At 41.0% G+C, this 22,860-nt stretch overlaps 2 protein-coding genes across 2 annotated transcripts; both read right to left on the bottom strand.

Annotated features, from left to right (window-relative positions):
• Positions 1–11,281: 11,281 nt before the first annotated feature.
• On the bottom strand, positions 11,282–12,585 carry apoc4 (apolipoprotein C-IV). The gene is made up of 4 exons (XM_042320126.1): positions 12,455–12,585; positions 12,144–12,189; positions 11,930–12,014; positions 11,282–11,820 (listed from the first exon to the last, which is right to left on the bottom strand). The coding sequence occupies exons 2-4, from the start codon at positions 12,187–12,189 to the stop codon at positions 11,640–11,642; spliced, it is 312 nt and encodes a 103-aa protein (XP_042176060.1). The 5' UTR covers positions 12,455–12,585; the 3' UTR covers positions 11,282–11,639.
• Positions 12,586–14,603: 2,018 nt separating this feature from the next.
• On the bottom strand, positions 14,604–17,521 carry LOC112226616 (apolipoprotein C-I). Its single transcript, XM_024391072.2, has 4 exons — positions 17,397–17,521; positions 16,595–16,661; positions 15,041–15,182; positions 14,604–14,918 (listed from the first exon to the last, which is right to left on the bottom strand). The coding sequence occupies exons 2-4, from the start codon at positions 16,647–16,649 to the stop codon at positions 14,852–14,854; spliced, it is 264 nt and encodes an 87-aa protein (XP_024246840.1). The 5' UTR covers positions 16,650–16,661; positions 17,397–17,521; the 3' UTR covers positions 14,604–14,851.
• Positions 17,522–22,860: the final 5,339 nt, after the last annotated feature.

Genomic DNA, 22,860 nt, shown 5'->3' with positions numbered 1-22,860 from the left:
ATCTATCCTACCCTAGACTCGTCAGCCTTGGTTTCTCAAATGATTGCATCGCCTGGTTCACCAACTACTTCTCTGATAGAGTTCAGTGTGTCAAATCGGAGGGTCTGCTGTCCGGCCCTCTGGCAGTCTCTATGGGGGTGCCACAGGGTTCAATTCTTGGATCGACCCTCTTCTCTGTATACATCAATGATGTCGCTCTTGCTGCTGGTGAGTCTCTGATCCACCTCTACGCAGACGACACCATTCTGTATACTTCTGGCCCTTCTTTGGACACTGTGTTAACAACCCTCCAGGCAAGCTTCAATGCTATACAACTCTCCTTCCTTGGCCTCCAATTGCTCTTAAATACAAGTAAAACTAAATGCATGCTCTTCAACCGATCGCTGCCTGCACCTGCACACCTGTCCAACATCACTACTCTGGACGGCTCTGACTTAGAATACGTGGACAACTACAAATACCTAGGTGTCTGGTTAGACTGTAAACTCTCATTCCAGACCCACATCAAACATCTCCAATCCAAAGTTAGATCTAGAATTGGCTTCCTATTTCGCAACAAAGCATCCTTCACTCATGCTGCCAAACAAACCCTTGTAAAACTGACCACCCTACCAATCCTCGACTTTAGCGATGTAATTTACAAAATTGCCTCCAATACCCTACTCAACAAAATGGATGCAGTCTATCACAGTGCAATCCGTTTTGTCACCAAAGCCCCATATTAAACTACCCACCATTGCGACCTGTACGCTCTCGTTGGCTGGCCCTCGCTTCATACTCGTCGCCAACCCCACTGGCTCCATGTCATCTACAAGACCCTGCTAGGTAAAGTCCCTCCTTATCTCAGCTCGCTGGTCACCATAGCATCACCCACCTGTAGCACGCGCTCCAGCAGGTATATCTCTCTGGTCACCCCCAAAACCAATTCTTTCTTTGGCCGCCTCTCCTTCCAGTTCTCTCCCTCACTAGCTTTAAGCACCAACTGTCAGAGCAGCTCACAGATTACTGCACCTGGTACATAGCCCACCTATAATTTAGCCCAAACAACTACCTCTTTCCCTACTGTATTTATTTGATTTATTTATTTATTTTGCTCCTTTGCACCCCATTATTTTTATTTCTACTTTGCACATTCTTCCACTGCAAATCTACCATTCCAGTGTTTTACTTGCTATATTGTATTTACTTTGCCACCATGGTTTTTTGTCCCTTTATCTCACCTCATTTGCTCACATCGTATATAGACTTGTTTATACTGTATTATTGACTGTATGTTTGTTTTACTCCATGTGTAACTCTGTGTCGAACTGCTTTGCTTTATCTTGGCCAGGTCGCAATTGTAAATGAGAACCTGTTCTCAACTTGCCTACCTGGTTAAATAATGGTGAAATAATAAAAAATTAAAACCTTCTTGTCTTAAAGTAATGGTGGACTGTCGTTTCTGTTTGTTTATTTGAGCTGTTCTTGCCGTAACATGGACTTGGTCTTTTACCAAATAGGGCCATGTTCTGTATACCACCCTTACCTTGTCATAACACAACTGATTGGCTAAAACACATTAAGAAGGAAAGAAATATCACAAATGAACTTTTAACAAAACACACCTGTTAATTACACCATACCCAAACCGGACTCGCCGCGTGCGCGAGCGTTGCAAAATAAATTTACACATACATGTTATTCAAACATTGCACCCAACAAGCGTCTACATTGCCAAGCACTAAAATAGAAGTTGATTCTATTTGTGGCGCAGAATGCGCTGCAAGTCCTGCCTCTCCCATCTCCTCATTGGCTTTAGAAGCATATACCCACTTGCCATCTCCTCATTGGTTATACCCACGTGGGGGATTGAAAGATGAACTGAGCTCGGTTATGGTAATACACCTTATTATGAAAGTTAGTTGCCAATTGCCATAGAAAGTCCAAAGAAGAAAAAGCCTGGAAGGAGGAGAGATGACTACAAACTATTCTGTTGACCATTTTATGTGGATTAATTGTCGGAGTAGAGGACCTTGTGCATTTCAGGTAAAATAACAACTCATTGTGTATTTCTCAGGACAAATTAGCTAGCAACAGCAAGCTAGCTATCTAAATAGCACAGATTAGCTAGCAACTGCAAGCTAGCTATCTAAATAGGACAGATTAGCTAGCAACTGCAAGCTATCTATCTAAATAGGACAGATTAGCTAGCAACTGCAAGCTAGCTAAATTGCCATAAATGTTGAATGTTTTTTTGACCTGTCCCCAAATTAATATTATTGGTTCAGAGTTGGTTTTGATATTTCAACCTGCGTATTGTGATCGCGTTTGGTGTGGGGGGACAAAATCAATTTGCGCACGATGGTGCTCACGGACGCACGTGCACGTCCGGTTTGGACATGGTGCTAATTGAAATGCATTCCAGGTGACTATCACATGAAGCCAGTTGAGAGAATGCCAAGAATGTGCAAAGCTGTCATCAAGGCAAAGGGTGGCTACTTTGAAGAATCTAAAATCTAAAATATATTTTGATTTATTTAACACTTTTTTGGTTACTACATGTTTCCATATGTGTTATTTCATAGTTTTGATGTCTTCACTATTATTCTACAATCTATAACATAGTTAAAAAAATAAAGAAAAACCCTTGAATGAGTAGGTATGTTCAAACCTTTGACTGGTAGTGTATATATTTTAGCAGGATGTGTGGAAGAGGAAAATGTAATTTGTTATCTTATGTGGCCTGAAGAAGGGACATGTCATCCTGTTCTTCTTAGTCTCTGTAAGATTGCTCAATCGCGCTGTTTCAAGTTGCCCTTTTCAGTTTTTGTAGTCTGTTTTATAACTTATCATATGAAATGGATGACGTAGTACACAATTTGATGACATAATACACAAAAAATGGGGGCCCATTTTGGATTGTGAGCACCACTTTCAAAACGAATGGCTCAAAATATAAATAAGTTCTTGGAGCATAATTTTAATGGTGGGGCAGCATGATCTGATATCATTGAATATCTAATCTGAAGCCCATGCCGTATCTGTGGGTTGTTTAAATGTAATTTTTTAAATATTGAGGTGAATTATGATGAATCTGCATTGGTCTTTTAGCTGAACAATGTTATGCCTAGTTGTTTTTTATCTAGTCTAAACTGCATGATTTTATTTCAAATTGGTAGGGCTATTTGTCCAGAAAAATACTCATATCAGTTATATTAACCTACCTTTTAAATGTGAATATGCCTCTTATAGACATATCAAGTGTAGTTTATTGTTATTTCATATTGATCATCTGGGTAAGTGCCTCTTTCGTCCATCAGCCTACTTAAAAATAATAATAATTCAGACTGTAAAAAAAGGAAGGGACTGGGTTTCACTAAGCCTATATAGCCTGCCTTATGCTAAATCAGAAAAAAGATGGCTGACTTGGTGGGGAAGAATTCAAAGCACATCTTCTCCTGTTTGGCAGTTCTGTCACGCCCTGACCTTAGTTATCTATGTTTTATGTATTATTTTGGTCAGGTCCGGGTGTGACGAGGGCGGGTATGTGTGTTTTTGTCCTGTCTAGGGTTTTTGTATATCTATGGGGTTTTTGTATGTCTAGGTAATGTAGGTCTATGGTGGCCTGAATTGGTTCCCAATCAGAGGCAGCTGTTTATCGTTGTCTCTGATTGGGGATCCTATTTAGGTTGCTATTTTCCATTTAGGTTTTGTGGGTCTATGTGTAGTTGCATGTCAGCACCCGGTCTATATAGTGTCACGGTTGTTTTGTTAGTTTGTTTAGTGTTCTTTCTTTCTTTATTAAAAGAAGAATGTACTCATATCACGCTGTGGCTTGGTCTCCTTATTATGACGAACGTGACAGAATAACCCACCAAATAAGGACCAAGCAGCGTGTGAATGAGGAGTGGACATCCTGGACCCGGGAGAAAGATGAGTGGAGGACATCCTGGACCTGGGAGGAGGTAATGGCAGGGGACAAGACCCTGCCATGGAAGCAGGTGGAGATGGAACAGGAAGAAAGGCGACGATACGAGGAGTCAAGGCAACCACAGAAACCCCAAGATAAAAAAATTTGGGTGGGGCACTTGGAGCAGTCGGTGGAGCCGAGGAGTAAACCAGAGCTAGTCTGGGAGAAGGAGGATTCGGAGGAGAGAGAAACGGGGGAGTTGTTGAGTTGGCAGAGGATGCACGGAAACCTTGAATTACTTTTTTTTTGAGCATTCATTTAGGTCATTTTTATACTTATTTTGATTAAGATACTTAATATATTTTCAAACTTTTAGGGCTATATTTAGGATTTGTACAGTTCTGTAGGCAAAAGACATCCTAATAGGCCTTTTCATTTTTAGCATAAGCCAATTTTAACGAGTTTTTAAGTGTTATAAAGAATGATTTAAATATTATATATTATAAATATTCATTTGTTTTATCTGATTGTAAATTTAGTATTTTTAAAGTTCGATAGGCAAAAGGCATAATAGGCTTATTAGTTTACAAGTTGAACTTTATCAAAATAACGTTTACTGCAACTTTAACTGACAGTAGCCTATGTGTAGGCCTATATTATTGGCTGTTTGGTTTGCAAGGAGGGATTTATCCGTCCAACATTCTATTGTTCCTATATTTTGGTCAAGTAAAGCAGAAACGTACCAGGTTTGTTTCAATTTCATATTCAATTAGTCTATCTTCTAATTGTTTGTTCTCTCTCTAGTCAACTTTCTGAGATCGAACTCCATCAAGCCTATACAGGGCCTTCAGAAAGTATTCACACCCCTTGACTTTTTCCACATTTTGTTATGTTACAGCCTGAATTTAAAATGGATTACATTTAGATTTTGTGTCATTGGCTTACATCATTTACTCCTGAACTTATTTTGGGGGTTGTTTAGCTGGAATGGAAGGTTCGTATCCTGTATACTTGACTGTGATAAGGGGTTGAATACTTAAGATATTTCAGCTTTTCATTTTTAATTCATTTGTAAAAAATGTCTTAAAACATAATTCCACTTTGACATTATGGGGTATTGTATGTATCTACATTGGTCTCTTGCATTATGTTAATAGTCTAACTACTGCATATGTATTGAAATGTATTTTGCTATGGCAAATAGGGAATGGGCCATTTGGCATGTCACCCTGCTGTGTGCTCACTCCACTGCTCTGCTGTCAGCTGCCGGTCTCTAGAGGTGCAGTCAAATTTAAATATGCTAACCGTTTGTGACATCACGATGTCATCACCATCGTCAATGGTTGTCAAATATCATCGATAGAAGATGGAATCTTAAAATCGCCCAAACCTACTGTCAGTATGGATCACACAGTGGCACAAAGGTCTCTGGTAGGCATGATAGTGGTGGTAAACTAAGGGAACATTTGGAAATCACTTTGACTTAAAAAAAATAATAATAATATTTAGAAAAATCTCAAAGTATGTGGTATATAGTATGTTAGTATGGGTATTCAAACACATCCAAGTACTGTTCTGGACCATCCTGTTCTGTCTTCTGTCCTGTTCTGTCCCGTTCTGTTCTCATCTGTTCTGTCCTGTTCTCATCTGTCCTGTCCTGTTCTGTTCTCATCTGTCCTGTTCTCCTCTGTTCTGTCATGTTCTGTCCTGTTCTCATCTGTCCTGTTGTCATGATGTGGCCCTTTCTGGGTACAGATCATGGCCTCTCTTTCTCTGTCTCTGTCTGTCTCTCTGTCTCTGTCTTTCTCTCTCTGTCTCTGTGTGTGTTATCTCAGGTCGTAAATTCCTGGCGGAGACTCTCTCCCCTTGGCCATGCAGAATGAGAGACACCTAGAGAGAACAAAGGATTTCACATGGCGAACTCCTAAATCCCCCGAATGGGAATTTGATACAAAATGTCCACTTGTGATAAGGTGGGAAGGTGGGGGCACAGGTTTGAGTTTAAACTAAGCAAACCCACAGTGTGAGCTGTGATTGCGAATAGTTATTGAATTCCTAACCATACCACTGGCTACACGGCTGGGAATGTTTAGACTCTGAGACTATCGATCCCTACAGAATAAGAGCAAATCTCAGATACTAATTACTAGTCTGCAGCTAGAAATTATGTCAACCTGGGACGCGATTCCAACAGAGATCACGACGACACACTGGGCTTAAATATATATTGATTGCAATTATTTCCAAATGAGTGAGCATTCATGTGCAAAGGATTAGCACTTAAATTAGGATAATTATCAACTGTGTAGTGATCCCTTTTGTCTTTCCCACCCTTCTCAGTCCACACCCACTTTCCTTTTGTCTTTCCCGCCCTTCTCAGTCCACACCCACTTTCCTTTTGTCTTTCCCACCCTTCTCAGTCCACACCCACTTTCCTTTTGTCTTTCCCGCCCTTCTCAGTCCACACCCACTTTCCTTTGTCCACCAAGCCGTCATATCGGCTTAGCCCACTAGGGAACCTCCCCTATCATTTCCTTGTAACCATATCTACTGTTTGTTTGTTTATGTGTTTCTGTGATTATTTAGTTAATTAGTAAATAAATTATTAAGATAATTGGGGTATGGATGATACATAGTAAAGGCTGGGTTTGTGCAGATAACCAACAATTTACAGAGTTTGGAATGAGACTAATGTGAGGTACAAAACACCTGTTTTTATAGGTTATTATTGTGTATTTACCATGTTACCATTTAACTCTTAAATAATTAATAATGTTAATAATTACATAACTGGTCACTTCATTACCCTAAAATAAAGTGCTACCATAACTTCTTAATAATAAACAATTAAGCAGTTTGATCAACATTTCTCACTTGTGGTACTTAAAGAAAAATGTGGTTCATGATATTATTATTCATATGGACGAGTAAAAATGTTTTTGTACCCTAATTTAACAGGATGCACAGGTATCAGTCGAGAGTTTCAACTTTCAGATCTTTATTGAACACAAACACACACACACACACAAACTCCTGTTAGAGTATCAAACACATAGTTATATACATGCACAATGTTGAATGAATGTTAAAGCTCTTTCGAGATGTCAATCTTCCTATCTACCATGTTTTGACTTTCGTTTCCCTATGAATAGTCATGTCTGGGAAAGTGTTGACATAGAAAACGGGAGGGGATGCGTTTTGCATTGTGCATTTCTCTTCTCAATCACCTTGAGGTATTTCCCCCCTCTAGCATTTAATACATATATCAGGAGCACAGCTAAAGCAGAGCCAAGCCCTGTGTGGAAAGGTACAAGCGTGTGGGGTGGTCCGATGCGACGGAGGCTATCTAGGGCTCATTCCTCGGCGGGTAGGACTTTGTCGAGGTAAACCTTGATGGAGGTGATGGCCTCGTCCAGGTAGGTGCCGACATGGGGGCGCACATAGTGTCCATACAGACCCAGGCCGGCCATACGGGCCTTGTCCACCAAGGGTGCTGCTTCCTGGGCCAGACCACTGGACAACACACACACAGAGACAGGAGATGTCAGTGATGTTATAGGTTAACATCCTATGTGTCTGGGTTAAAATACATGTGTTTTTGAGTGTTTTTTTTATTGAATTTTTATATCTGTGTATTGGAGTATTCTGAAATACACAGCCCAAAACAAGTACTTTTATTTGAGTATTTGAATGGTTATTTGAGAACTAAAACAAGTAGCTTTTCAAATTGTATTTGAAAGCATTTCAAATACCTTGGTTAAATGCATGGGATCTGATCCAGTGTATTTAAGTATTTTAAAATACTTTCCAAGTGTATTTCCAAGTATTTGCTTTTTCAAATAAAGATGATCTGTAATGTAGTGAAATATAATTGAAATACCTGAAATTGTATTTTAAGTTCTGATGTGTCCACTGGTTAATAGAGAATGGTAAAATATCTAGTTAACATGTTGATAGGCATGAAGGGCCAATATCTAAGATCCTATAATAATTTGAAATCCTATTTCAAAGTTATGGGCAGATAGACTGAAGAACTGACAGTAAATCAGACAAACGGAGAGACAGACAAACAAGCAGGACAACAGGACATTGACAGACTGACAGACTGACTCAATGCAGGGTTTGGATCGGCGCGACAAGTTAACTTGGTTGTGTCGCGGTGGGGCACTCACGTTCCGATCTTGACAGCGCTCAGGAATTTGGGGTTGCCCTGCAGCTCCTCGATGTAGTCTTTGGCAGCCTGGCCGTGGCCCTTGCCCAGGTTCTCAGTCAAAGGCCCCACAGCAGCCTGCACCTTGCTGTAGGCGTTCATCAGCCTCTTGTAGAACACAGACTTCATGGCCTCATACTTCTCCACCAGCTCCTTGTCTGGCTCTGGTACTTGACACAGGCACACAGAGACTGGAGGGGAGACAGGGAAGAGATAGTTTTTATTCATTCATTGCACTTGCTTAACTTGATTGACTGCTGTTATACAGTATCTAAAACCACTGGACTAACTATAGCCACAAAATAGCCCTAATATAGTAAATGCTTCGCATAACCAGGCAGTGTGTGTGAGTAAGGTTGATTTAGTGTCTGTGTAATGGAGATAGTTTGGTCACTTGGTTTGATCCCTCTCGTGATGAGTAAACTCAGCTGAAATAATCAAAGGCCATTTCAACCTGACATCTGAGGTCTCTCTTACCCCTGCAGATTGTGTAGCAGTGGGGTCTGATGCCCATAGTGTCACTGCTCAACGTGGTCGGTCGATCACCTCCACAAGTCCATCACAGTTCAAAGCCTATCACCTCTCAGATAAACATACAACTAACTGTGCTATGCATTCCTGTTGGCTGACATTCTCTCACTGTCACTGACATGTTCACAGCTGCAGTTCAAAGGTAGCTGTTACCTTCTGTTGTAGAAACGGCTGGAATGAACACTGTATATCCATTTTCATAAATGTTGGTAAATTTGCTTTTATTGTTTAAAGACATTATGTAAGAGATCGGTGTGCTTTTTCACTATCTAATCATGGCATTGGGGTTGTTCAATGACAGCCATGTCTTTGTTTCAAATATCACGAGGGTTTCATTTCAGAGACAAATAATAATGTTTTTTAGTAAAATGTTACATATCCGCCTCTCTCACAGAAAGAAGTTCTATTACAGCCAGGTTTTACACAGTCAAATGTGACAAATAGATACATTTTTTATAAAGAACTGTACAAATGATACATTTGTGACATCAATACACGGTAATAATTTTTTTACCAAAAAATATTCAACACAGTAATATGATGTCTGTATGTAAAACCTTTATATTTGACATTTTTGTCATTTAGCAGATGCTCTTATCCATCTTAAGCTAACTAGGTGAGACAACCACATATCACAGTCAAGTATACAGGATACGAACCTTCCATTCCAGCTAAACAATGGATATATAGCATTTTTGCACACAAAAAAGGTATTCATACACATCTAAAATCTATGAATGAAACATTTGAGAACAGTAAACACTATTTTACACGCACATGAAGCTACCTATAAGCATTCATTTCTGATGAAAAAACACAAATCTGGTTTGAGTTCTGCAGGGTGTGTGTTGCAGGTTCTCGGTCTTACCTTGGAGTACAAGCACTAAGGCTAATGCCAACTTTCCGTTCATTTCTGAAAGAAAAAGACAAACGCAATAGGAATTTATATGCATTATTTAGATGAAGTTAAATGCTTTGCCTGTCTATTTATTAGACTAGAAATCACACATTTCTGATCAGGCATCAATGAAACTATAATTGATACTAAAGGAAAATGCATCTTAAAACGCATGAGAAAATAAATAATTAATACATTAATACATTAATATGTTTAGAGATACTAGAGCATTGAAATAATATATGTATAAAAGTTGAGAATAGAGAGAAAAAGACGACCTCCTGTTGTAGTGGGTGTACAGATCCCAGTGAAATAAATGACAGTCTCCTTTGGTGGCTGAGTTGTCTGTAAAGAAATCTGGGCAAGTAGGCACCATGATATAGGGAGGAGAGTAAACAAACGTCATCTAATGAGTATGCGCACAGGTACGCTCGCACACAAACACCTACACGAACACACACACGCACGCACACACACCCACGCACCAGACACACACGAACCCACTGTACCTATAGGACAAACATCCACACACTCGTTCGCCTAAACAAAGTCCATTGCACTTGAGACAGGTGATGCAATGCATCCAGATTATCACTTGGATTGGTTTCTGAAATCTATTTATGCCGCAATGCCCTATTCTGCATACGAAGGAAAGCCTAAATTCTCCTCAAAAACGTTTGCATATCAGTGCATGAAAGAGATTTTTTTTTAATGAATGATCGTGTTAAGCATTTTAACTGTCTGAAAGTTTTCCATAATTGATTTGTCAACATTTGTGTGGAACATAAACCAGTATGTTTTACTGCCTCTATGTAACTCATTGAAATCTGTATTCTTGCACATATTCAGAATTCACGAACTCAACAACAAAACACTCTTCACAATGTCTAACAAAAAAGTATCTCAACGGTTTATTCACACTAAGGTCCATTCTCGCTGTTTATTTGAATGTGTTTCATGTATCCCAGTTAGTCAGATTATGGTTTTGATTGAATGAAACAGAGCCCTGAGTGTGTTGACTGTGTTCCAGGATCGATGTCTGCAGTCCACACAGAGAGACCCGAGAGAAACGTCCTGCAGGTCACACACATCTCCCCTCCAGCCAGACACCCCTGCTGAACCTTGTATGTCAACTGTCAACTCTCACCGAGATAACACTGATTTCAGCACAGTCTGTAGCTATCACTCCCATCACTGATGTCTCTGTCTGTCTGTCTGTCTGTCTGTCTGTCTGTCTGTCTGTCTGTCTGTCTGTCTGTCTGTCTGTCTGTCTGTCTGTCTGTCTGTCTGTCTGTCTGTCTGTCTGTCTGTCTGTCTGTCTGTCTGTCTGTCTGTCTGTCTGTCTCTGTCTGTCTGTCTGTCTGTCTGTCTGTCTGTCTGTCTGTCTGTCTGTCTGTCTGTCTGTCTGTCTGTCTGTCTGTCTGTCTGTCTGTCTGTCTGTCTGTCTGTCTGTCTGTCTGTCTGTCTGTCTGTCTGTCTGTCTGTCTGTCTGTCTGTCTGTCTGTCTGTCTGTCTGTCTGTCTGTCTGTCTGTCTGTCTGTCTGTCTGTCTGTCTGTCTGTCTGTCTGTCTGTCTGTCTCCGTCCGTCCGTCCGTCCGTCCGTCCGTCCGTCCCTCCCTGTTGCTTTCTCTCTGCCATTCTAAAATATTCTCAGTCTCTCTCAGGTTTCTACTTCATTCAGTTCAGAGAATGATGAATGTGAGCAGTGTAGACGGTGTCAAGGGAAAGTTTATGAAAAGGCACAACACTATAATTGTACAATTTATTTTATTTAGTGTTCATTCATTTGGTGGTTCACAATAGTTAATTGACTCACTTAGATGCAATATGTGAGCCATAATGGTTTGATTACTAATACACTCTATGGCAGTTTTAAAACTATCACAACCCTTGTGCTGTGGTTGATGAAACACTAGTAAACGGGTGTCCTCGTTCACCGGCCAAATTATACAACCGTGTTGAAGCGCTCTTCTGAAACATTGTAACACAAATGTCCTAGTTGTAATCCCTAGTGCATATGAACATAGAATCAGTCCTAGTATCACCTTGCATGAGTATATGTGCTGGCAGTGAGCTGGGTGGGTGTTCGTCTGCCTAAGATTCAGTTGCCATTAGATGGGTCTGTACTGGTCGATCTTCTCCTTGACTCTGTCCCAGAAGGAACTGGTGGAGGCTGAGGCCCAGTCCATGTAGATGTAGGGATCAGCCACTGGTTTGATGTGGTCCTCGTAGTACGCACCAGCAAAGGCCTGCACCGCCTCTCTTATTCTCTGGGCTTTAACTTTGGCTGCCCTGTAAGACACACACACAAGAATAAATCAGTATCTACTGAGCGCACGCCTTTTACCCCTTATCCTTAAAACGGCATGGTCGGCCACAGTGACTGTGTGTCTGTTTGTACCTGTATGTCTCTGATGCCCTCTGCAGAACCCCCTCAGAGACAGAGTCCTCTGGGGCTGGCGTCTGGGCCACTATGGACACACATGCTATGGAGGAGAGAGGTTACAGTAGGTTACAGTAGGTTACAGTAGGTTACAGACTACCAGTCCATGTCAACAGTTCAATGGAGGATAGACTAGATAGAGAGTAAAACATGTTGAAATGCACAGCCACACCTTGAATGAGCAAGAGGAGAGCAACTAGCTTCAGTTTCCCTGGCATCTGTCATCGAAACAAAATGGGAAGATTTGGCTAAAATACACATCTCATTTAGAAAAGATATATCACATATAATGAAATTATTGAAATTATACATTTTTCATCACCCCAAACAAAACTAATCATACATTCAAATGATGTATCACTGATATGTATATATATTTCTGTAATCAACATTATCACACATAACAGCTAGCCTCCAGTATAAAAACAGCTAGAAACTACACAATTCAAAGTAAGTGAAAGAGCATTTTAGGGAGCGTTTTACCTTAGTGTTTGTTCTCAGTATTGTCAATCTGTTTGGTGGAATCAAGTCACTTTATTTGAATTAGAGGACTTCTCACAGCGCTTTTTCTTGGTTACCTGTGTACATTGTTCTTGTTTCGGTGACCACTGAAACAAGGTCTGTTTTTGGGTCTGTTTTTGGGTGGGAAGTGATGGACTGATTGGATTGGCTTGGATGATCAGTGAGTCAGTCGTAAGTAGTCCAGTGGTTCGATACTCTTTATTTATTTAAGTTCTGAAAAATATTTTTGGGGTATACTGCAAACACCTAAATGTAAGCAAGCCGAAATATAATATATTTAGTGATAATTCCCTTTAGATTATATATATATACATATTTGACCAATATGAATTATCTAACATCATTGGAAGATAATTTTGCTTATTTTAACCTAAAAAAGGGTTAACACAAAATATCTTGAAATAAGAAAAATTACTTGTGTCAGCTGCTACAGTATCAATTTTTGTGCAAAATAAACACTAACTCCTAGCAACACATTTAAAAAAGCCTCTCAAGTTAAACTTTCATCCTTGCATTTTCCAAAAGGTTACATTAATCTCTCATAATGTTTTCAATTTCAACATTGTCTGGATAGCTATCCAAAGGTCCTTTATTAAAGACGAGTTCCAAAGTTCTCTCTCTCTCTCTCTCTCTCTCTCTCTCTCTCTCTCTCTCTGCAACACATCAGTTTCAGGCTCAATGCTGAATGACACACTGATACATGACTAACTGTGGATGTCATTTTCAAATCTTGTTTTCCCACTATTGCTTTTCCATTGATGCCCTTTGTCCATTCGCCTCTTCAGCTCTTTCACCAATAGTTGGTTGTTGTGAGAAGAGGGTACAGAGAGCAGATTAAAGCTGCCCACTATCATGACACTCCACCAGAGAATAGGGTGAAAATATGAGTATTACCTGGTGGGGTGCACAACCCTCTTGCCCCCTGGACCCCCTCTAACCCCCCATACCTGACCCTTGACCTCTGGTCAAACACAGGAGCAGATCCCAGTAAACAGGGACAGCATAGTAATCATTAACTCAGGATAAACAGTGACTTTAGAATGGACCTTGTGAAATGGAGGACCAGTAGCAATTGTAGTGCTCCCAATTGCCCTTTGGTGTCTGCTATTGACATAGATGGATAGACCACTATCTCTCATAGAACACTCTCTGCTATTAATTCATTCTGCAGAATTATTTGACCGGGTTAGTGTCTCTCAATAAAGCTATTTTGATGTGTGGATATCAAGAGTGATACATTATATCCAGGGCATCAAAGTGTGTCTGTTGCATTGCTTTACAGTGTTCATTGATAAGGAGAGCTCAATAACAGCATCAATCCAGAGTCCATTTGTGATTGTGACACAAGTTTGTATCTTTTTTAAGGGGAAGCATATCTTAGCACAAGAACATGAAGTTTCAAGAGATTGAACATTGTTCATAGAGATACTTTTCAAGGCTGCACACAACCAACATGTTGAATGGAAGAAAGGGTCTATTGACAGACACTTGTCTTACTGCTGAATCTCAGTTAGAGGAGTGTCTGGGCAAAATGTGAAATTACATGTGTTGCAGATTACTTTTAAGTATAGTATCTTTCAGTCAGAATGCACTGATTCTTTCTCTGGCCACCATGATGGTGTTTTTAACCCCTGTGTCATACTGGGCAGCTGACCATTCACTTTGACCACATTAACATCCTACACCTATCCCACAATGCATCATAAACAGAGACAAAGTGATTGTTTGGTCTTTCTGCACAGTTTTGTTAATACATGTTATGCATACTGTCTGTATTATGTGTACAGGTCTTCATATCTGTATATCCTTATAAAGCCGTGCTTCTACATCTGCACTGCTGGCTGTTTGAGGTTTTAGGCTGGGTTTCTGTACAGCACTTTGTGACATCGGCTGATGTAACAAGAGCTTATATATATTTGATTAATTGATTGATGTGCCCCTCATATATTAGTTGAAGAGACACATGTCAAATCAAGATCAATGTTGATCAAACTCATTGTTCAGAATTTCTTCTAACTTGTCATTGCCTGACTCATTGGTCTCTTTAAAAATCAACAGGTTGACTTCTTACTGTAGCAAATCAAATGCATAATATAACAACACACAAATATAGTTTTATCACAAAGGTATCTTTATTGTTCAGCTCATTGTGTTCCAGGTTATTAAAGCAAGCCATAACAATTACACAGAGATGACGTCGGTCTTTTCATAGAGGTCGAATATAACCTTGGTGTCTGTCGGCACAACGCAAGTATCAGCGTCACAGCAACCGCGACACCAGACAAGACAGAGCAAGAAGCGTAGTGGTGGGGGGAGGGGGAGCTCTCAGACAGGCAGGGTCAGAGGTGTACAGGCTTACTACTGCTTGGGGAAGGTCTCATCGATCTTGGCCTTCATCTTGTCAAACTGCTCAGTGAACCAGGTCCTGGAGATGGGGAGACAGACACACAGTGAGTCATTTCAGTCTTTAATTATTTCAGAGTACTAATGTAGATCTCCAATTAATTTAATGTTGGGTTATGTTTTGGGGTGTGTGTGTGCGTGTACCTGGTTTTGGTGATGAACTCGCTGTCCCCAATCTTTTCAACTATGTCCTTGGTCTTGACGGTCAGGTCCTCACTTAGGTCCTTCATCTGATTGCTGAAGGTGGTGAAATGCTCCTCAATGGTCTTCTCAGTCTCCTGAGCCTCTGTAGAGAGAGAGAAAGGAGGCAGGGTTAGATCTATGAACAGAAGGGGAGACTGTTAGAACTATGAACAGAAGGACAGAGTGTTAGAACTATGAACAGAAGACAGAGTGTTAGAACTATGAACAGAAGGGGAGAGTGTTAGAACTATGAACAGAAGGACAGAGTGTTAGAACTATGAACAGAAGACAGAGTGTTAGAACTATGAACAGAAGGGGAGTGTGTTAGAACTATGAACAGAAGGGGAGTGTGTTAGAACTATGAACAGAAGACAGAGTGTTAGAACTATGAACAGAAGGGGAGTGTGTTAGAACTATGAACAGAAGGGGAGTGTGTTAGAACTATGAACAGAAGACAGAGTGTTAGAACTATGAACAGAAGACAGAGTGTTAGAACTATGAACAGAAGGACAGAGTGTTAGAACTATGAACAGAAGGACAGAGTGTTAGAACTATGAACAGAAGGACAGAGTGTTAGAACTATGAACAGAAGGACAGTGTTAGAACTATGAACAGAAGGGGAGAGTGTTAGAACTATGAACAGAAGGACAGAGTGTTAGAACTATGAACAGAAGGGGAGAGTGTTAGAAGTATGAACAGAGAACTGGAAATAGTCAGGAAAATGGGGAGACAGAGGTCTTCATCATGAAGACAGAAAGGTGGAGAGAGAGAGAGACAGAGGGCTTCATCATGAAGACAGAAAGGTGGAGAGAGAGAGACAGAGGTCTTCATCATGAAGACAGAAAGGTGGAGAGAGAGAGAGAGAGAGACAGAGGTCTTCATCATGAAGACAGAAAGGTGGAGAGAGAGAGAGACAGAGGTCTTCATCATGAAGACAGAAAGGTGGAGAGAGAGAGAGAGAGAGAGACAGAGGTCTTCATCATGAAGACAGAAAGGTGGAGAGAGAGAGAGACAGAGGTCTTCATCATGAAGACAGAAAGGTGGAGAGAGAGAGAGAGAGACAGAGGGCTTCATCATGAAGACAGAAAGGTGGAGAGAGAGACAGAGAGAGAGAGACAGAGGTCTTCATCATGAAGACAGAAAGGTGGAGTGAGAGAGAGAGAGAGAGAGAGAGAGAGAGAGAGAGAGACAGAGAGAGAGAGAGAGAGCGAGAGAGATGGTACATGTGTGTTCATAATAATACATTTGTATTGATGTGTATTTGAGGTCAGACTTAGGCATTTAGTTGTAATGGATTTGTATCGACTGTTATCAAGTGTATGTGTGTGTGAGGCTGTGTGAGTGTGTACATGCATGTACATGTGCATGTGTTTGTGTGATAGAGAAACATCACACACGTGTCACCAGTGATAATGCATTAGTATTGACGCGAGTATTGAAGGAGGTGAAGGAGCAATGGTAATGACTAGATAGAGTTAGAGTGTAATGGATGCCTAAAAGGGTAGGGCTTCATACCTGTGTGTGCGGCGAACACAAGCATCAACACGGCAATGGCAATGGACAGTTTCATATTAACTGTTGGCTGCAAGCGAAGGACAAATTTAGTAACAAAACACCCTGCCTTTAATATCCTCCATCATAAAAAATAAAAAGGTTTGCATGATGAGTTAGTTATGAGTTAAAACAAAATTGAAGCGTTACGCTGTCAAGGCTTCACCAGGAGCTGTGCTAAACAAGTGAAAATGATCAAAAGCTGTTATGTGTTCTAGCTGAAACCGTTCAGCTCCATGTGTGGCTATTGAAAGAGCGCTCCCGTGCGGTCAGCACAGTGGACAGCTCCCTTTGCGTTCTCTAGCCATCACACATCTTCGATTGGTGGCTTCGTTAGCAAGAAAAAAAAGTTACAGTTTACATTTTAGATTAAACTTGACCTGCATTTGATTAAATTAGTAGACTAACATAACCATTTATTATAATAATATCTGTCTTCAGCATTGGAATGGCGCTCAGAAACAGAAGGTAGGCTGGATGTCTTTCCCACTGTATAACTACACCTAGATGTCGGCACAATACCGCAAATGGATTTTGAGAGACTGGTATAGATTTTATGGAAAGTTTGGGGTATAAAATAAACAACTGCATTGGCGACATTCTCGTGCATTTATTTTTAGTAAATAAACTGATGAACAAAAGTGACAGATATACCGACCTATGTGTTTGCTCAGATAAGAGCAAACACATGCAAAGATAGACATTTGAAGTAAAAACAATGAAAGGAAGTCTCCAGAAATGCTAGTGATAAGTAGGTTAATCTTACCTGTTTTCTGTCTCAGAGAGAAAATAACCCCAGTGTGTCTGACAGACTGACGGAGTCCCTCTATATATCCCAGGACGCTGACGTAATCAGTAGTCACCACTTCTGACCTATGGTGACCCCGCATCGCCCAATGAAGAGCACGCCAAGAGTGGCCTACTCCCACCTTCTCCTCCAGATTAACCAACACTCCCCCAACACTCCCCCATCTCCCTTTTTCGGAGAGTCCAGCTGAGGTATGGTCCATGTTCTGTCTGGTTTCAAACCACACATGATCACGTATTTAATCAGATTTTGTGGGAATGTATGTATTTGACTAGATCTGTAATTCACAGTCTGATCTGGGGGGGTTTTCATCCTGCCTTAGGTTTTATAATGTGATATTCATTCGTGATAAAATATCCATTGTAAATCATCAGACTGTGAGTGCACAGAGATACAGACCTAAAGTGGACTATGGCCATTAAACTAGGTCACAAGATACTACTGAGCTAAGATATTGATACAGTTCTGCAGTGGCATCACTAAACAGCACGGCATTGACAGTGCAGATCTGTCTCTGAGTCCACCAGACCAGTCCATTTAGGGCTCTATTCAATCCATAACACTGAAGATCTGTGGCCAATAATTAAAGGCAGTGTTCCCACCGTTGCGTTGACTGCATTCAATGACCTTTGAATTTTAAAGCAGATCTTCTGGCAATACGGAGTGAATCCAGCCCTTAGTCTTTTTGGCAAGGCAAGTATTTGGGCCCCATTCCATCCTTCCCTCCTCCCTTCCCTGAAGTCATCCCTGTTCTGACTTCTCTGAATAGATGAAAGCTGTGTGATGAAATCCTTATTGACACCTATCAATTTCATAATATATAAATTAGTCCTTTAACATGTGCGCTTCTTCCCCTCTGATCTACTTTCAGTGCCATTACCCTTCACTGACCTCACACACAGATCTGTGTTATCAGTGTTATCATGTGATACAGAATGCACAGCATCATATTTGTCCACTGTTATGTAAATCTGATAGAAGTCCATTATATTAGTGCTCCTCCGTGCTGTCTCCAACAGAGAGAAGCTGGGGTCAACAAACCTCTACTGTACTGGAATAGCCTATACGTAACTCCACGTCCAAGAACTACAAAGTCTGGCAAAGTCTATGTCAACTTCTTCTTTTTGTGGGTGTCAGTCTGTGTCTGTCTGTGTCTGTGTGTGTGTGTGTGTGTGTGTGTGTGTGTGTGTGTGTGTGTGTGTGTGTGTGTGTGTGTGTGTGTGTGTGTGTGTGTGTGTGTGTGTGTGTGTGTGTGTGTGTGTGTGTGTGTGTGTGTGTGTGTGTGTGTGTGTGTGTGCATGTGTGTGTCATGTTTGGTGTGGTACCGGGGTTTGGTGTAAATAATCACATGGACACAACTCTGAAAACACCAGATTTGTAGTTATTTGACTCGAGAGTCTTATGGCTTTATTTGCACTATTCTTAAAATAGGGAAGTAAGTCTAGAAGGTCATTCTCTGTGTTGGAGCATACCGGGGTAGTGGACTACAGTTTGTTGAACTATAGTAACCTCTCATTAGTGCTGGAGGGGTATGTATGTTTTCCTCATTGCAGCACTTCCCTCTTTACACCCAGCCCCTTGCTGCCCACGGCAGGGAGCCCATTTGGTGCTGACGGCTTTAGCCATATGAAACCCTACTGTGATGCACAGATGACCATTGTCTTGCACCTCTTAATCACACAGTACCCATTCCTCACCTGTGGTAGAGTGTCTTTGTGTGAGGCGTGAACGTGCATGTCTCACTCGCTCATGAATTGCAATAACAAGCCGCCTGATAAAAGACTGTTTTTCCCCCCCTTCTTTTGCCAAAGGGCTCCTGTGGTGATGGTTTGTGTTCCAGCACCAAGATGGGGGAAGAGGGGGGAGGAAGGGTAGTAAGAGTTAAAATCTCTGTGGGGGAGTTGTCGGGGGTTACTGTAGGTTTTGCTATGCCAACACCTGCTGGCTGGAGCCCTTTGTTGCTTCAGCCAGAGCCAGAGACACCCAGGAGCTGCAGTATAGTATGTGAGAAGAAGTGCTGACTGGCAGAATGCTTGTGGTTTTCCTGTTTTCTCCTTGGCCAGACCGTTACAAATACATCCAGGGTTTACTATAGTGTAGGACACTTCACCCAAACACGGCCTTCCAGTAGAGGAGGAACAGAAACAAACTGGGACTCAATAACTTACTCACCCACCTTCAATGAAGTTTCATGCAGTGCACTTCAACACAGAGGTTGTTATTAGGAGTGTGACCTGATTTAGGGGAGAGGTCATTGTAGTCATTGTTGCTGTTCTTGTCTTCTAATTGAATACAAGGTCACACACTTGAAACGGTATGCTACTTTTGGTTAGCATTTCGCTACACTCGCATTAACATCTGCTAACCATGTGTATGTGACAAATAAAATGTGATTTGATTTGGTTGAGTGGGGGTGGTTTACGAGACACAGTTATTGCTTGCATGGAGTATTTTTTCTACTGTTTTTTTCCTGGTTAAAAAAAGGATGTGTGAGCACATTTTAAGGTGTTTGTGTTCATATTTATAGACTTGATCACGAAACGGTGCTTCAACTTCAAAAATAAAGATGCCCATAGTGCTATTGTATACAGTGAGAATTAACTTGGTTTAGTTTATTAAAACTACCATTATCAAAAATACTAAAGTATTGTAGGTGTAAGTACTTTTTGCAGTAGGGGATTGGTAGTGCAGAGAGGAGGGATAAGTGGTGGCCTTCACTGCCTGGCTTCCAGCCTAAATGTTTACTTGCTGGCCCCTATCCTACGCTTCAGAGGCACACTTTGTGACGCACACTTTCTGTTAATTAACTACACTCAAAACACTCCATGCTTTGTTTGCTCTGACAGAATAACTTACTATTACTGTGTGTTTCTGGTGTTTACATGTTCTTTTCAACACGATTTATCCAGGTATAAACCTAAAATCTCTTAGATAAAATCTATTTTGCAACACAGACTCTGTCCAAGATAGCAGCAAGGTCAGCGATATTACTAGTCAAATTGCAAAAATTATAGATCCATAAAAATTTTAGATCCATTAAAAACTATAGATCCATAAAAAGCATTTGTGTACCTATGTACCTGCGTGTGTACCTTTGTGCACGTCTGTATATCTTAGACGGGAGAGAAGGATGGACTATCTATAAACATACAGTTGAAGTCGGAAGTTTACATGCACTTAGGTTGGAGTCATTAAAACTAGTTTTTCAACCACCCAACACATTTCTTGTTAACAAACTATTGTTTTGCCAAGTCGGTTAGGACATCTACTTGTGCATGACACAAGTAATTTTTCCAACAATTGTTTAGAAGACAGATTATTTCACTTATAATTCACTGTATCACAATTCCAGTGGGTCAGAAGTTTACATACACTAAGTTGACTGTGCCTTTAAACAGCTTGGACAATTCCAGAAAATGATTTCATGGATTTAGAAGCTTCTGATAGGCTAATTGACATCATTTGAGTCAATTGGAGGTGTACCTGTGGATGTATTTCAAGGCCTACCTTCAAACTCAGTGCCTCTTTGCTTAATATCATGGGAAAATCAAAAGAAATCAGCTGTACAAACAATAGTATGCAAGTATAAACACCATGGGACCACGCAGTCGTTATACCGCTCATCAAGGAGACGTGTTCCGTCTCCTAGAGATGTACGTACTTTGGTGTGAAAAGTGCAAATCAATCCCAGAACAACAGCAAAGGACCTTGTGAAGATGTTGGAGGAAACAGGTACAAAAGTATCTATATCCACAGTAAAACAAGTCCTATATCGACATAACCTGTAATGCCGCTCAGCAAGGAAGAAGCCACTGCCCCAAAACCGCCATAAAAAAGCCAGACTACGGTTTGCAACTGCACATGGGAACAAAGATCATACTTTTTAGAGAAATGTCCTCTGGTCTGATGAAACAAAAATAGAACTGTTTGGCCATAATGACCATCGTTATGTTTGGAGGGAAAAGGGGGAGGCTTGCAAGCCAAAGAACACCATACCAGCCGTGAAGCACGGGGGTGGCAGCATCATGTTGTGGGGATGCTTTGCTGCAGGAGGGACTGGTGCACTTCACAAAATAGATGGCATCATAAGGAGGGGAAATTATGTGGATATATTGAAGCAACATCTCAAGACATCAGTCAAGAAGTTAAAGCTTGGTCGCAAATGAGTCTTCCAAATGGACAATGACCCCAAGCATTCTTCCAAAGTTGTGGCAAAATGACTTAAGGACAGAAAAAGTTAAGGTATTAGAGTGACCATCACAAAGCCCTGACTTCAATCCTATAGAGAATTTGTGGGCAGAACTAAAAAAGCATGTGCAAGCAAGGAGGCCTACAAACCTGACTCAGTTACACCAGCTCTGTCAGGAGGAATGGGCCAAAATTCACCCAACTTATTGTGGGAAGCTTGTGGAAGGCTACCGAAATGTTTGACCCAAGTTAAGCAATTTGAAGGCAATGCTACCAAATACTAATTGAGTGTATGTAAACTTCTGACCCACTGGGAATGTGATGAATGAAATCAAAGCTCAAATAAATAATTCTCTCTACTATTATTCTGACATTTCACATTCTTAAAATTAAGCGGTGATCCTAACTGACCTAAAACAGGGAATTTTTACTAGGATTCAGTGTCAGGAATTGTGAAAAACAGAGTTTAAATGTATTTGGCTCAGGGGCATGTAAACTTCCGACTTCAACTGTAGTAGATGAAAACACAAATATGGTTCCTGAAACCTGCTGGGATAACGAGAAAGGAATGTGAGAGCAGATCCCAACAAGCCAGGACCGGGGAAGCAGGGAGAGAGGGAGGGAGGTACGGAAGGAGGGAGGAAAGGGGACAAAAGGGAAAGAAAGACCTGCAGGGCAGAAGGGGGTGGAAGGTCCTTTAGTGTTTGGTCAATCAAGCACCATCTGTAAAGATTAGGAGAGGGATTGACAGTGTGTGTGGAGAGGGGTGTATGGGTGGTGGGGGAGGGTCCTAAAAGAAATGGTGAAAGGGGGATGTGGGTTAGGGAGAAGGATATGTACCCTGAAAAAAGGCCTTACTGAAAATCATCAGACATTTCCTTTGTAGAAGTTATCCCTATAAATGTATAACAACAGCCTGAAGAAAGTGTATTATAAGGAATGTGTGTGTTTATGAGTGTACAGGTAGTAGAGAACTGCCTACAGGGGGTTTAGGGTTGGTGTTTCGGGGTTAAAGACATTGGATCTCGGGATGGGAAAAGATGATAGAAAAGAAAACATTCTGTCCAACCAATTTCTGGGGCCTCCAGATGTGATGTTACGTGACATTATAACATAACGATCTCAATTCAACTTACATTGTGGTTTATAAAGACCAAAACTGAATTATTGTATGTCAGGGGTCTCCAACCCTATTCCCGGAGAGCTACCCTCCTGTAGGTTCTCGCTCCAACCC

Source organism: Oncorhynchus tshawytscha, linkage group LG03 (assembly GCF_018296145.1).
Source record: "Oncorhynchus tshawytscha isolate Ot180627B linkage group LG03, Otsh_v2.0, whole genome shotgun sequence".
Taxonomy (NCBI): Eukaryota; Metazoa; Chordata; class Actinopteri; order Salmoniformes; family Salmonidae; genus Oncorhynchus; species Oncorhynchus tshawytscha.
This window is presented reverse-complemented; position numbering and strand designations above follow the sequence as displayed.